Source organism: Anomaloglossus baeobatrachus, chromosome 8 (genome assembly GCF_048569485.1).
Source record: "Anomaloglossus baeobatrachus isolate aAnoBae1 chromosome 8, aAnoBae1.hap1, whole genome shotgun sequence".
Classification (NCBI taxonomy): domain Eukaryota; kingdom Metazoa; phylum Chordata; class Amphibia; order Anura; family Aromobatidae; genus Anomaloglossus; species Anomaloglossus baeobatrachus.
This window is the reverse complement of record NC_134360.1, coordinates 195,142,801-195,159,703: the sequence shown is the minus strand read 5'-3', so window position 1 is coordinate 195,159,703 and position 16,903 is coordinate 195,142,801. Positions and strand designations below refer to the sequence as shown.

The following is a 16,903-nucleotide window of genomic DNA, read 5'->3' as shown; positions in this document are numbered from 1 at the left end:
CAAACAGTCGCAAGCCACAAATCATAGGCTTGCAAGCCACATGTGGCTTCCGAGTTACTGTTGGGGACCCTTACCTAGACAATGACAATGAGTTCACATTCAATTTTTGTTAGGGTCCTCCTGAAGTTTTGGGACAATAAGTCCAAGGATGTACATATCATTGGTGCAATCTGTGAGGCCCAAGAGGTTAAGGTGGCCCATTTCTACCTCCAAAACCTTGCAAAATTGTACAATTTGATGACCTCTTGGACTGAAAAGGGTCCATATATTGTTCTTGCACAGGTGCCCTGTCTGTGTCCACCAATGGATCAGTCAGTCCACCAATGGCAGTGTGACGCCCTGGGTAAGCCAGGGGTTACAGGTCATAACACCACCACACCTTACACCCCAGTTAGGAACACCAAGGCTAATCTAAAATCCTTGTTGCCTTCCTCCAGGGGCTGATGTCCACACCAGGGGGTGGGCCAGGCGGTTGGCTCCGCCCACCGAGGAGTTCACAGCCCTGGAGGCGGGAGAACCAGGCAGTTCAAGCTAGGGGAGTGAAGTAGGAGGAAGTGGTAGAGGAGCTTGAGAGAGGAGTTAAAGTGGAAGACTAAGTGAGAGGAGTGACAGAAAAAGGAACAGTTAAGAAAGCCTGAAGCTGGTCCTGGTGTGTGCCCCGGACTGAGACAGCAAGGTCAGCAGACGGCGGTGACTGTCTGCAGGGGTGACTGCTTGGAGGTTGCTGGAAGGACCGCGGACGGGTGGTGGCCCGGCGGTACTGGAGCGGTATACGAAGAGCAGTCAGCACCAGTGGCAGGGGCCTTTCGGATCCCGGCAAGGCTAGGAGTCGCCGTGAATTTGCCAAATCCGTTAGTGAAGGGGACCTCTGGGTCTCCCAACAAGCAAGTCCCGATTGAAGGCAACAGTCCAACCGTTACAGAGAGACACCGCCACCGCCAGGGCACCAGTTTCTCAGGGCCAGCGCCTGCGGGCAAAGTAGGGCTCCTCCGGCACATATCCAAGCCGGGGAGCGGGTTACCGGTGGGAACCCATCGCAACCATCATCATCTTAGGTGCAGGAAAAGGGACCGTCACCGTCAACTACTGGGGAAAAGCAAGTGCAGCCGTCCGTGGGAACCGTCTTTCCAGCCGTGTGTTTTACCGAGAACTGTGTCATCGTCTCAGGCTGAGTGAGTACCACAGTGCCGCAAGGCACAGCGCTGCCCCCGCGTCCCTGCACCCCACCAAGCCCTGCATCACCCACCTCATCACTGGGCCCCGGGACAACCAACCCCCTACCCACGGAGGGGAGGACTAACATCTAGCTGCTCCATACCATCACTCCCGGGATCCCCATACAGAGCAGCGGTGGTGTCAACACAATCACCACAACCGTGGGTGGCGTCACGGACAATAAACTATCCCAAAACACCCAATCCCCCTTTCACTCACGGGCGAGGAGCGCCGCTCGAGTCCCCGGGATCCGGCCCATCGCTCGAGCCACCGAGCAGCGGCAGCAGGCCGCAGCAGCCGCAGTGGCAGCCGGACCCGAGCAGTGGGAGAGCGCGGCGTCCCCTCCTCCGCCCGCGACAGCAGCTTTTTGAAAATCATTATTCAGGAATGACCACTGTTTACCTTCCTGATGTGTTTGAAAAGACTCATCTCCCATATTTTATATCCAAGGTAAATGTGTTTGCTATCTAATGCTAAGGCCACTTGACGTTGGGGCAGGATCATTAGTGACCTCCTCAATCATGAGAATTTCTACACACAGGGATAACAATGCCTGAATGAACACTGCCGGCAAGTTTTCTTTACTTTTTGTGTTGCTTGATCACAATCCTTTATCTTCTCAGATACAAAGAAATGTAATGTTTGACATTCTGAGATGGCGAGTTCCTTTCTAGATGTTAGTAAAGATTGGGAGACAATGGTGTTTTGATGTTCTGCCATAATTTTTTGGATTAGATGGACGTAACAGTCAGTGCTATAGTAACGGCCGTTAGCACATGAGTGTAGAGGAAGGTACCGACAGACGCCAAGCAAATCATCACTTATCGAACGCGAGATACTAAATATTTACACAGCGCAGCCTGGCACACTCCATGTTCCCAGAGCCTTTGTGGGGAGTCAGCGAAATATTAAACAATTGCATGTTCTATCTCCCCTGCAACCCACCATGTGGATTTCATGATTTATACTGTTGTGCATTTATCTAAATGATTCCATAGTAATATGTGCAGATTTGGTTACTAGCCATCGTTTATCTAAGAAGAGTGACAGTGTTTAAGGTTTTATAATGCAGGTTAGTTCATACATACGCTTCCTATAAAAGAACTGTCTGGCAAGTTCCACCTAATAGATCTCCCAAGTTTGGTGCATGGATTCACATGACTCCAGTCCATCAGAAATCTGTGACCACTGGAAGGGAGCCCTGCGAATCTCCTTGCCTCCTGGTATTTCCAACGAGCTGGTGCAACATTGTGCCAAACGAAGTGCCAGGAATGCTGAGAGGTACGGAGAGCCACAGACCCCCTCCCCCCCTTCCCGTCCAACGATTACTGCCTTGGCCAAAGGACCGGAGTCCTGAAAATACATCCTCCTATATGTACTTTCTACCTATATAAAGACCCTTGGATTGGCCAATTATCTAATATATATGGGAGCCTCCTGACAGATTATGTTGGGGGACATAAGAATCAGGCAGTTGGAATTCACTTTTCACTTGCCCAATTGTTTTGTTCTGCGGGAGATAAGCGGCTACCAGATGATTGCGAATGGCGAAGAGATAAGACTTGGCTACAGATGGAATCCTATAACGATTGTCTTAATCTACCAGATATTGAGGTGATCTCATTCACTCTATACCTAAGATTTATCAAGCCTCTCCCTCATTCTGTAAAACAAAACAAAAAAGGAACAAGCCAAGACACTCACAATAGGAAAGCAATGGTAGACAAGTTTATATGCACAAATTCTTTTTATTATACTTACAAGAGATAAAATAACCATCAGTATAAAATATCACCTGAAAAGCCCAACTCTAGTTTCACCATACCGGCTTCTTCTGGGGGCATGGTTCTACAATGGTAATAATAGGTTCCACGGTTTCGGGAAATCTCCTTCCAGTAAGAGTCTGCTGAAAGTCAAATCGAAAGTAACTGAACGCTAACAGGAGGAATTCAGACCGATGGTATAAACTCCGCTATCAGTAGGAGGTGCACACCCGTTGGGCTTTATTGTTACAAGTCTTCTTATAGAGCAATAGTGGGTTCATCTCTTAGCAAAATTTCTAGCAGTATGCCATCGGTTATACTAGAAGCATATGCAGAAAGCATGTGATGTTTATGTTCAGATTTGGGATTTCCTCTTCAGTCCTTCCATTGCTCGCAGGGCCCTTGTCACATAGCTCACCGGTCATGGATCCGAACTTGCGCAGATGCAGCCAGTCATCATCATCATCTTCATTCTGTTCCCTTGTATTAGACATCAGCTGCATACCTTGGTGTACACATACTTGCTCCCTGATACACAGCAATAATCAGGAAACGGGCTCCAACTTGTTACTGATATACAAAAGAAAGCTTCGTTATAGAAAAGCATATAGAAAAAAAAAATAAAATATATATTTGTACTCTCACAGTAGAAAAGCATATGGAAAAATATATTATATCCCCACATTAACAGCTCCCATTTACATATACCAACATCAATAACACAAGTTGATAATGAGGGACAGAGACCCCCAAAACAGCTATAGGCCCTGTCACACACAGAGATAAATCTGTGGCAGATCTGTGGTTGCAGTGAAATGGTGGACAATCAGTGCCAGGTTTGTGACTGTGTACAAATGGAACAATATGTCCATGATTTCACTGCAACCACAGATCTGCCAAAGATTTATCTCTGTGTGTGATGGGGCCTTATCTGTTGATTAGGTGGATTAGGATTCCTGCTTGACTAATAGACTAATATTCGTGGTCATGTTAAAGTATCTAGTATTGATTTATAGTAGTGTTCCTCAACTCCAGTCTTCCAAGAGCCACCAACACTGCATGTTTTCTGGATTTCCTTAGTATTGGACTTTTGATCATTTAATCAGCTGCACAGATGATGAGTCCAACACTTGCTATACTTAGCAAAATTCTGAAACATGCACTGTTGAGGGCTCTTGAGGACTAGAGTTGGGAAAACATTGATTTATAGGGTAGCTACATCCAATAATTGTAATTAGAATTGTAACTTTAGTTTTTTCCTTGAGTGACAGCTAATTGCCTACTTTTTTTTTTCTATGGAGCATTGCTTATAAGACTCAACTGCTTATAAGGCCCTCTTCACATGTCCGTTTGCATACTCATTAAAATCTATGGTGATCTTCATACCTCCATATTTTCACATAGACCGTGTGTTCGTGGGATTCACACGGAGATATGTCTGTTTTTTTCAGTAGTACGAACACAAGGACACATACGAGTCTGTGAGAAACATGAACGGCCCATTGATCGCATATATGGACAAAATGGAACGTGCCACATCAATAGGAGGCAGATGTGCAGTACCCAGCTGTGGCCACTATCAGAAGACGGAGCAGCTCTGGAGCTGAGCATTTCCGGCCTCCGCCAGCACAGAGTGCAGCTGATTGGTGCGGTGTCGGACACCGGCCGATCATCATCAATCTTAAAGTAGTGGACAAACTTTTTTTAAAGTTTATTCCAGTTTCAAAAAGCTCATGTCCCTGGGTGCAGTTTGTTTTAATAAAAAAAAAAGCATGTCCATTATTCACCCTCCCTGTGTCCAGCGCTGAGTTTCCATTGCTTCTCCTGTTGCCTGATACAGTTTGTAGCACTGATGTCATATCAACAACAGATGTGACAACAGAGCAGTGGTGGAGACTCAGCGGCGGAGACTCACATGTGCAATAAAAAACGTACTTGGAAAATCGGTACCAGTGTTTTCCATAAGTGTGCTATCAATTTGTCATCCATGTGCCATCAGTATTTTTTCCGGTATGGCTAATATTCAATATTACACATTTACAGCACACTTACAGTACACATTGACAGCACACAGATATCATCCGTGTGCTGTATGTGTTTTTCACTGACCCATAGTAACAAAAAAGGAGACAGCTGCACTCTTTAGTGTTGAGATATATGGAACAATAAATATGTGAATATATAGACATGCATTACTGCTATGAAAAACATGTAAAAATTGAGATATTTAGCACACAAAATTGGCCAGTTTTATGTGTGCCCAACAGCAAGGTGACCTCTTTTTAGGGACCCAACAAAAATTAGGTCTCCTTGCCACTGGCTGTTGGGCTCAGATAAAACTGGCGAATTATCTCAATTTTTACATAGCAGTAATGCATGTCTATATTCCCATATTCATTATTCCACATATCTTAGCATTACAGAGTGCGGCTGTCTCCTTTTTGTTGCTATGTTTCATTTTCAGTTTGCACCTGTTCATATTAGAAAGGTAGGATGTGCTATCAGTTTTTTTTCGTTCACTGACCTATACGCTTATATTTCTCCGGAAAAAAACCCAGACATGTTCCTGTGTGATTCACACTAACTCGTGATCTGTGTGAAAATACGGATATGTGAGCAGCCCCATAGATTATAATGGGTATGTGTGCTCTCCATGAATGCCACACGTAGTGGAAACACTGACCTGTGAAGGAGGCCTAAAGCACAGTTTTGGAGTGGTGTTTTTTTTTTTTTTTTTTTTTTGTAAAGTAACTGTGCTTTGGGGCAGGTTTTCTGAAACCCCCATAAGGAAAACTAGTCCTTCTTCAAACTTTCATTTTTCTAAAGTACAAAGAAACCCAATTAACATAGGCAAAACATGATGGCGGACTATTCTCTCACAATCCCATTTTAGTCAATACAGTTTGTCAGAGATCGGACATTCTAAAAATGTATGATACTGTGTATGTGCCATTTATAGAAACAAAATTACACATCCCATTACACAGACGTTTCACACATGGGACCCCGTCCTGCATAAGGATATGGCCACTTCCAAATAACATGCTCCAGTTGAATAGAGAACTCAAATGTTTTTTCTGTGGCCTCGGGAGCTTTAAGAGACTCCGACCACCAAACGCAGATTCCTATGTATTTAGGTCAGAGAAACGTCCCGTAAAAGAAGCGTAGTGAGTATTTATTTAGTTCGGAAGTGTTCGGTTTTAGGAAATGGATTTCTAGGTCACAGATCTAAAGCAGCAGTGACATAATTAGTCAAAACCGGTAACAAAACCCAGTCGTAAAAGCTCGAAAGACTTGTCAAGATGTAGCTGGGACTGTGATGGAGAGTAGCCAAAGTCACATCGGAGAACAGAGGCCCGGTGAATGGGAAACGTCTCACATTCTGCCTTGAGCACAAGAGACCGCTCTGTAAAGGGAAATTTGTTTCTTTCTTTCACCTGACATGGCATTTGCTTGGCCTCTTGAAAATGGAGAATTCTGTGTTGTTTTTTTTTTTGTCTCATCCTGTATGAAAACTGTTCTGTTCTTTCTTTTTTTGTTAGGACTGAAGAATGATGGCTGCCGGGAAATTTGCCAGTTACCCTAGAAACGTGCAAACGAACCATTCTTTCCCACTGGTATCATCAATGGATCTTCTAAGCACCAAATCCCCACTTGCTGAGCGGCGGGCCGATTCGTTTCAGGATGTATGTATCCATGGCACGTTACCACGAAAAAAGAAGGACAGGACTCCAATTAGATCCAGTGACATGTTCAGCCACATGGGAACATTGCCTCACTTCAAGTCACACCGGCTACCCTCCCCGAAAATGCAAGACATAATAGAGGAATATCCATTTCAGGACAGGAGGACAGCGATGTATCCCACAAGGTAATGTAGAGAATGTCCAACTGATTGTTACATGGAAACCATAAAAGTTTTATGCAACATTTTAAAAACTTGTGCAAAAGTGATAAAACCAAAATAAATTGTACTCTCCTCTTCTTTCCCTGGTGATCAGGCGCTGATGCACCTGCAGTGTTCCCAGTGTTTGTTTACAAGCAGCCATCACGTGACCACTGCAGTCAGTCATTGAGTGCAGAGGTCATAATGACATCACAGCTCAGAAAAGGGAGCCGTGATGTCAGTGGGGTGATACAGGACATCTGAGTCGGCTGGATACTTGCAAGCTGCTTGTAAAGAAAGACTGAGGACCAGTAGATGATCAGTTGGGGAAGGACAATTGGAATATTGCTATCACGGCCGTCTCTCTGTATTTTGAGACTAGTGACAGCATTACGACTGGAGTCTCTCATTGTCATCTGAGACTCTACATATTAAAAGTGTTTTCTTTCTTTGGGTGTGGGAAGGGTTAATGTCAGTTTTCCTTGCCAGCAGCTTTGACTCCTAGTCAGGTGTTTCCAGTTTGGGACCTCTTATCAGTCCCTTTATATATACCTTTGCTTCTAGCAAAGGGTGCCAGTTATTCTTTTTGCCATTTGGATTCTAGGCATGAAGGTGGAAGGAGCTGCTGGAGCCCTTGCTGTTGGTTGTGGTGTAGGCTGCAGTTCTGGTGCCTGACTGCAGATTAGTTGTTGGAGTTGCTCTGTTGTTTTCACCCCTATCTGTCTTACCTTCCCTTGGTGTGTTGTTTTAGTGCAGCAGTGGGACTAGTGATCCTTATGTCCCTACTCACTAGCCAGGGTTTACTGCAGGGTCCCTCAGGGCTTCAGGTTCCTGCTCAGCAACAGGTGACGAACCTGTATAGGGACTCGCTAGGAGTGCAGACTACAGCGGCAGGTAAGTGGAGGAAGTTGCCATTTTCCCTCTCACTAGCATCAGGGCCCACCATTATTATTGTGTCCCCGGTGTACCTTTTGTTTGTCTTGGTAAAACCCCTGTCTGTTGTATGTTTTACCTCACGCCAGACCTTCCCTAAATCCGTGTCGTGACAATTGCTTCTTTCTGGCCATGCACATTACTGTTGGATGTGTAGAGAAGGATGGCAGAAGTCTGTTTTAATATTCCTGCAGATCTTAAGCCCAGAACACAGAAGTCCAAAGGCCCCATAGTCACTGGCGGAGACAGACAGAGAACAATACATGGGCCCTTTGCAGTCCAGTAGCTCATCAAAATGCACAATTCCACCTGCATTGGAGGCAGAAATGGGCCCCCTTTTCTCTTGGGTCCCTTTGTGGCTGCACCAATGATATGTCCGCCCCTGCCCCATATACATTAGAAAAGTCAGCCCCACTTCTAATGAGTATAGGGGCCTCCCTATAATCCCGCAACAGATGTTGTCAAGGGAAATAAGAATCCCGAATAATGAAAATCAATGTCCTATCCATTTCTTTTAAGTGAAGAAACACCACAACCTGTGGCGCCATTCTCCCATTCCCCTTTGAAAACACATGTATTGTTTGGCCGAAACATACAGTATCTGTGTCGCGGGCGGAGGGGTTGGGAACGCCGCTCGCCTGGGAATCGCTGGCGCTCGGGTCCGGTGCTTCTGCTCCTTGGTGGCTCGAGCACGGGGCCGGACCCGGGGCTCGAGCAGCGCCTCCTTGCCCATGAATGAAGAGGGGGGAGGTTTGTGGTGGGATGTCGGTTGTGACGCCACCCACTGGTTGTGGGGATGGTGGGCACCACCGCTGCTGGTGACGGGGGATCCCGGGAGCGATGGCGGAGGGCAGCTAAGGTGTTGACCTCTCCGTGGGTAGGGGCTGTTGGTCCCGGGGCCCCAGTTGGGGAGGTAGGGAGGAGGGTACAGGTGCAGGTGCCGATGCAGGGAGGCAGCGTGGGCGCGGTTGCAACGTTGCAGTGCAGCGCGGTGCCGGATGGCACTGTTGTACTCACTCAGACACAGAAGGACAGAGTCTCTGGATGGACGGGGCCCACAGCCGGCTGCGGTGTTCTCGCTCTCCCCGGACGGGTTGATGGTGGCTGTCGATTCCTGCACCTATGTATGTGTATTTGACTCCTATGGCTTCCCACGGGTAGTCCACTCCCCGGCGTGTACGTGTCGGGAGAGCCCGGTTGCCCCCTGGCCCTTGGATCTCTGGCCCTTGGCGGTGGCTCTTATCCGGACGGGTTGGGCTGTTGCCTTCTGACGGGACTTGGTTGGGAATGAACCCCTGAGGTCCACACCGCAATCAGAGAATTTGACCTTTTCGGCGGCTCCTAGCCTAGTCGGGGTCTGAGTACCCTGCCTTGGTGCTTGGCTTCAATCTGCTCCCCGGTTCGGTACCGGCGGGCCACCGCCCGACCCCGGTCCTACGGTTCCGCTGACCTCCACCAACTCTTGCAGACGGCCACCACCGTCTGCCGACCTTGCTGATCGTGCCTGGGCTCCAACCCAGACACACACAGTCCTTACTCCTCACACTTCCACTCTCAACTCCTCAACTCTACTAATTCTCTACTTTTTCCCGCCTCCAGGCCTGTGAACTCCTCGGTGGGTGCGATTAACCGCCTGGCGCCGCCCCACCTGGTGTGGACATCAGACCCTGGAGGGTGTTAACAAGGATTTTGTTTGACTGGTGTCACCTAACCAGGGGAGGGGGGTGTGTGTGTGTGATGTTATACTGTGACCCCTGGGGGTCCAGGGCGTCACATGTGTATGGAGGAACTGGGGTTATAGCCATCTTCTGAGGTGTATAGAGATATTTGGACACCTTACACCAGGATGAATCTGCCCAACCTTTAAAAGGTTGGTTTTCATTAATGACAATTGAATATCTGAAAGAATAAGCATGTTATATATTAATGGAGTAATGTGTGTAGAGTTCTCTGCCGAAAACTGCACCTTTAGAAGAAGAGGAGCTGATATGCATTTCTCTGCTGCGGCTGCTACACATTGAACAATGCTGATCTTCAGTACCTGGCAGCGGCCACTATACAGAGTACAAAGATGAGCAGCAGTACCTGATAGTGACCAATACAGAGTACAAAGCTGATTTGCAGTACCTGGCAGCGGCCACTACACAGAGTACAAAGATGAGCAGCAGTACCTAGCAGTGGCCACTACAGAGTATAAAGCTGATCTGCAGTACCTAAGAAGTAGTAGGAGAAAGACAGGCGCATAGGGTTTTAACCGATAAACAACAGTAGGGGGATTGTAAGGTGCACTCGCCTATGGATGTTGTGAGACAGTCACAACACCTGATGGAGCATTGAGGCTGGTGGAGACAGCTGCGGACCCGTCAGATAGGAACAGGAAACTTCTAAAGAAAATCGGAGATCATCGCCGTGCTTATCACCATTGAATCCAATGAATAGTTTTCATTTATTGAAGAAGTACAAGTCTACGCGTTTCAGGGCTCTCTGCCCCCTTCCTCAGGATAAGTAAATGATGACTTGTAAGATCTTCTGTGTCATCATTTACTTGTTTACTCTTTAGAAGTTTCCTGATCTGCACTACCTGGCAGTGGCCACTACACAGAATACAAAACTGAGCTGCAGTACCTGGCAGCGGCCACTGCACAGGGTACAATGCTGAGCAGCAGTACCTGGCAGTGATGACTACACAGAGTACAAAGCTTCTCTGTTCACTGTTTGCATCCAACCACCTCTGTACTAGCAGCTGATCAGTGGGTTTACCAGGTGTTAAACCCCCACCGATCTGAATTTGATAATCTAAAATCTGGATAGATCATCGATGTTGATGATGAATGGGACAACTACCTAATGCAAAGATTAGCATACCTCCCAACTTTGGAAGAGCTGAAAGAGGGACAAATGCTGAATGCTAAGACCGCCATTGCAAATGTTGACCACGCCATTAGCCACACCAATTTATTTATTTCTACCCTGGCAGGAGGAGATGTCAGAGGGGTGGTGGCATTCAGCAGATGCCCGAGACCTCAGGGCGTAAACCCAAGTCCAAGACTGTCCCTCTATATCCAGGACAGTTAGGACTAGAGATGAGCGGATTGATTCACAGTACTCCTGTCCAGCATCCAGGTCAGTGGTACCTGGAGGTCGGACAGGAGGTTCCAAATCTCTTACCTTCTGGCAACCCAGCATGTCTTTTGATTAGTCAGGACTGATGTGATGTCATCTGTGTGTCATGCTCCTCTCTAGTTGGCGCCTGTGGATTCATATCTTGTTTATTCATAGTTGTAGCAGCCAGAACTTTCTCATTTAAGGCCTCCATCCTTAAGGTACCGTCACACATAACGAGATCGCTAGCGAGGTCGCTGCTGAGTCACGGTTTCTGTGACGCAGTAGCGATCCCATTAGCGATCTCGTTATGTGTGACACCTACCAGCGATCAGGCCCCTGCTGTGAGATCTCTAGTCGTTGCAGAATGGTCCAGGACATTTTTTTCAAAGGCGATGTCCTGCTGGGCAGCACACATCGCTGTGTTTGACACTGTGTGACAGGGTCACAGTGACTGCTGAGATCGTTATACAGGTCGCTACTGCGATCTGTATTGTTCCTGCATCGCTGGTAAGATCTGACTGTGTGACATCTCACCAGCGACCTCCCAGCGACTTACCAGCGATCCCTATCAGGTCGCATCGTTTTCGGGATCGCTGGTAAGTCGTTGTGTGTGACTGGGCCTTTTAATTTGGGCTCCATTAATAGCTACATTGTTATCTGTAGTAGTTAAAACCCTTTATGCATTCTTATCTATCAGCCATATTTAAGGCCATAGAACCTTTTAAGTAAATACTTACAGCAAATATTTGGGAGACATGATAGTCACAATGCAGAAGCTGAGTCTTCGCCCAAGTATTTTTATGAGCCTTTACTCAGTTGTCAGAACTTTTGAATCCTGGCTACCAAGAGCTTTATAGAAAACAAAGGGTCTATTAGAGTTATAGGTTTACAACAAATGGGTAAACACCGAGCAGGTTTGTGCTCCGTAATAGACAGCAAAGTGCTGCTCCTGAGCCTGTCCAGTCTAGTCTACACATTTATTACACCGTACATTCGGCCTATGACCAGAAGCTGAAAATACCAGATGTTATCAGCATACGACAACTGGAGCGTGCTTCTATGCAGTAATTATGTCCTACAACCTAGAGGTAAAAGAAGGTCAACCAGAAAATATGCGCAACACTTCAGTGGAAAGTTCTGAAGGTCTTGTTCTGTCAAAGTACAATGCCAACAGGACAACGGTATACCCACAAGGTGATTTGGCTCCATTGATGTAAGAGCAGTGATGGTAGAGATGATATTCTCAGTAGACCTCCCCAGAAATGGAGTGTTGGTGACATCGTGTTATTGGAATATGTAGGGACTTAGATTTAGGAACTATAGTCATTGTCAGGTTCACATTATCCTTTCAGCCTCTCTAAACTCAATCTCATCACCTATTTAAAGCGCACCAATCACCAGGATTTTCCTATATAACCTAAAGCTATACTGGCGCTATCATGCTGATTCTATACATACCTTTAGTTGTCAGCTCAGATGTATAGGTTTTGAAACAAGCAAGTAAAGTTTGTAAAATGAGCAGCTTTTTGAATGACAGCAGCTGCTGATCAGCTGATAGTTGGGGTGGGTATTCATAGTTATTCCCGTCCCCTCTACCTATCCATCCTCCCCCTATCTTTTATTTATGCTAATTCTATTATGGAATCGTTTTACTAACTGACTAGAAGAACCTGTGCTGACGTCATACCCACTCTCCTGTAGAGTGTAAGCTCTTATGGTCAGCAGAGCTCTCTCTATCTCCTGTAGTGTGTTAGCTCTTATGATCAACGAGATCTTCTCTTTCTCCTTCTCATCTGTAGAGTATAAGCTCTTATGGTCAACGGGGTTCTCTCTCCTGTAGCATATAAGCTCTTTTGATCAATGAGGTACCCTCTTTCACTCTCTCCTGTAAATTGTAAGCTCTCATGGTCAATAGGGATCTTTATGTGTGTATCTGTGTGTCTGTCTTTGCTCTCCATCACGTATATTTTCTGAGCTTAACAGTATTGAAATTTGCACAAATTTTTTGCTGCAAATTTAATTTTTTGGAAGGAAAATATACCAAAGTCTGAACTTCAAATGATCCACTCATCTCTAGTCTTTCCAGAATTTTACAGCCTTCATTACAAACTATCTACTTCAATAAGGTTCTGTTCACATCAGTGTTGTCTTAGGACATAACACTTGTCATAAATATATCTAATTTAGACGTATCCTCAATGTCTGGGTCCATGTGAGTAGAATTTAAGCAGCAGAAACATATGGCGATGGTGCAGCAGGGTAGATTAGCTGGTATACCGAGGTGTGGATGTAGTGAGGTGCAGTAAGGAAATTTTGCTAATATAGCAATATATGCTTGGTGCTGAAACATGTACCCTCAAAGTGAACGTATATCTAACTGCAAATGAGTTGTCACCTTTTCAGCAACGCTGTCACTCCAGAGTGTACAGGCAACACAAAGGTGACATCGGGGATGGTATAGAAGGAAGTGCCTGGTGATTGGGAGAGAGGACACCTCCTGCAACTCACCTGAGTCTGTACCCTAAGCTCCCTTATGTCCCTATTCAGGTCCTTCCTGTGCCTAGGCCTTTGTTTGCCCTGAACTCACCCTGGCTAATGAGAAGGCCAGTGAGAGCACTGGTCTCACCACTGCAATAATACAACATAAGGTAAGGGAAATGGACAGAGGGAAAAAAATACAAAAAGAAAACACAAGTTTCTTCAATTCAACAAAACACCACCGCTAAAATAGTCATGACTCCTCAGCTTCTTCCATAGACTTGCTCATTTCAAAGTAGACCGCATAAGAATAAGATTCTATAACCGGCATCAGATGGAAAAACATGTGACTTTTTATAGGGCAGGGGAGTGGTCACAAAAGAGCTGCACCTGTGATTAAGGCTACAAAAAACATCCAGATAGGAAAGAGTCCTTAACCCCTGCAGCACTAAAAGAAAGTAAACACATTCAAATATTAGTTGTAGATCTGTGAACAATAAGGCATTGTGACCTTCTGCTCCCAGACTCGCCCAGAGCGGACACACTCATGACAAGCGCCAATGATTTTTTTTTTTTTTTCCTCTACAAGCTACAAAAATGACATATTTATGAAAAATTGAGTAAATTAACCTTTTAAAAATGTGGTTCAATAACTACTTGCAGCCAACTTTTTATATGTCTTCTAAACGGTCACTTGTAAAATGTATAGCTCAAAGTTGATATTCTGTAGTTCCCAGCATTTGCAGAGCCGGTCACTACAATCCACTATTCCTTTTTGTAGTTGGTGAATTTTCTTTGGCAATTTGAAGGACTTTCGGAGATCTGCAATGTCCATTACATCAGCAGCATGGAAGCTGCACACAGACAATAGCCGCTCCTAAAACAGTCATCTGGTTACATTGTATTTCATCTGACATCAGCAAACTATAAACAAGGCTTTGTGAGATTGTGAGTGACTTGGCATAGTTCTCATCATGGATGCCACTCGCAGTTTACCCCTTTGCCAACTTTATGTTCTTATGCTAAGAAATGATGTACAAGTATAAAATCCAATGTATAATGTTATGTTCTAAAGCCGTATCAGAGATTATACTGTGACGTGGACCAGATTCCGAAAATGCACATTTTATTCCTGAATTGGCACATGATTACAAATAATGCCGGCCAATGACGGCTATCAGCCCCGAGGCTGCAATGGACAAGCATGCTTGAAGATTCCTAGAAAAAAAAAGTACATCTTCATAGTATTTTCCAAATATCTGCGCATCTTAACAAGTAGTACTCGTCTATTCCAGATATGCCAAGTATTAGAGGACAAAGGACGAGCAGCCCTGTGTGAAGCCATTCCATGTCAAGCACCATCCACAGCGAGTGATTCACGAGGAATTAATTCATCGCCCTGAGAAAAGAGGAACCATAGGATCACATTTATTCACGAAAATAGAATAGACTCAAAAGGGCTTTTTTGTGACTCAAATGAGTGGTTTTCCAGGGGAAGAAAATATTTTTAAAAGAGCTCAGACTGGGAAAACAAGATATAGACTCATCCTCATCGATTCCTCGCAGATGCCATTTTGACACTTACCTGGTTTTCTACTTCCTGCTCCCATCCTGGCACACACCGCTAACGGCAAGAAATACCCGCTCAGCCAAGAAGGGTTAAGCTGGGTTCACACTAAGCGACAGCGACAACGACGTCGCTGTTACGTCACCATTTTCGGTGACGTAACAGCGACCTTGTAAGTCGCTGTTATGATCGCTGCTTAGCTGTCAAACACAGCAGAAGCAGCGATCATAACGTCGCTGTGCTACATGTGCAGAGAGCAGGGAGCCGCGCTTAGCGCTGGCTCCTTGCTCTCCTAGGTACAGTACACATCGGGTTAATTAACCCGATGTGTGCTGCAGCTACATGTCACAGTGCAGAGAGCAGGGAGCCGCGCGCACTGCTTAGCGCTGGCTCCTTGCTCTCCTTGCTACAGTATACATCGGGTTAATTACCCGATGTGTACTGCAGCCACATGTGCACAGAGCAGGAGCCGGCGCTGGCAGCAAGAGCAGAGGCTGGTAACGAAGGTAAATATCGGGTAACCAGGGAAAGGTCTTCCCTTGGTTACCCGATGTTTATGCTGGTTACAGCTTAGCGCAGCTGCCAGTGCCGGCTCCTGCTCGCTTCATTTCGTCGCTCTCTCGCTGTCACACACAGCGATGTGTCTGTCACAGCGGGAGAGTGACGCCAAAAAAATGAAGCTGGACATTCAGCAACGACCGGCGACCTCACAGCAGGGGCCAGGTCGTTGCTGGATGTCACAGCGACGGGACGTCGCTGCAACGTCACAGAAAATGGTGACGTAGCAGCGACGTCGTTGTCATTGTCGCTGTGTGTGACACCAGCTTTAGGCTATGTTCACACATCAGTTTTTTGGCATCAGGCACAATCCGGTGTGTGCCTGATGCAACTGATCTGGCGCAGACTATGCAAAAACAGATGCGCCGGATTCTTTTTTTTTTACGGATCCGGTATACCGGATCCGTCAACAAATGGATCTAAGGCATCCGTTTTTTGCATCCGTTTCATCCGTTTTTTTTTACAATAAGTTGGAGCATGCTCAGTTTAAAAAACTGATCCGTGGGCCACATCCGTTTTTTGCCGGATCCGGCGTCCACAGGTTTCCATTGTAAATCACGCCATATCCGGCGCGATACGTTTTTTTTCCAGAGACAAAAACGTTCAATGAGACGTTTTATCTGGTCGCCGCATTGAGTAATTACGCCGGCTCCGTCAAAAGCTGGATGCAACGCAAAGCCATCAGGCACAATCCGGCGCTAATACAAATCAATGGGGATAAAACGGATCCGGCGCCGAATCAGTTTTATCAGTTTTTTTTCCGGATTGTGCCTGATGGAAAAAAACTGATGTGTGAACGTAGCTTTACTGGTGTGCCCTGTAATTAATTGAATGCATTACAGCATAGTAAACCAAACAACATTATTTCAGCATGACAGGCCTATTCCTGTTAAACGTACATGCATGCTCAGCCAAGCTGAGCGTACATGTGTGTAATAGTGTTTCCCTACTGGGGTGTCGTGGCACCCCAATGTTCCACAGAAATCTTCTCTGGGTGTTGTGACACTCCGCCTAAAAATATTGTGGACCTCAAGGAGCAAGGAAGGATCTACTCAATGGCCTTCGCGTCTTAAAAACACAGACATAATCATGTAATTTCGCCTCCGCATCATTCAGCAAGAAATCCGGCAGAACACAGGGCACCATGAGCGCATCCAATATGAAGTGAATGTTTTTTTCTTTTATTTCACTATCCCTTAATATAGCCTTATAATCAGGGTGCGCAATGTGTATATATACATATACATACCATGAGTGGGCAGATTATAGGTTTTTATGGTCATTTTTAAAGAATTATTGGATAACTCGACAATGTAATTTTTTTTCACCATCACTGCCTCAAGGACAGAAGGGTATAATGGTATCAGGAGGGATAGCTGTCAAGTGAACAAGTGTTCA

At 45.8% G+C, this 16,903-nt stretch overlaps 1 protein-coding gene across 1 annotated transcript in view; it reads left to right on the top strand.

Moving 5' to 3' along the window:
* The window catches only part of BCAR3 (BCAR3 adaptor protein, NSP family member), a 143,774-nt gene that overhangs the window by 32,625 nt on the left and 94,246 nt on the right, over positions 1–16,903 (top strand). Inside the window, exon 2 of the mRNA XM_075322348.1 lies at positions 6,521–6,849. Within this exon, the coding sequence (XP_075178463.1) occupies positions 6,530–6,849 (320 nt within the window). The 5' untranslated portion in view covers positions 6,521–6,529. The remainder of the gene's footprint in view (positions 1–6,520; positions 6,850–16,903) is intronic.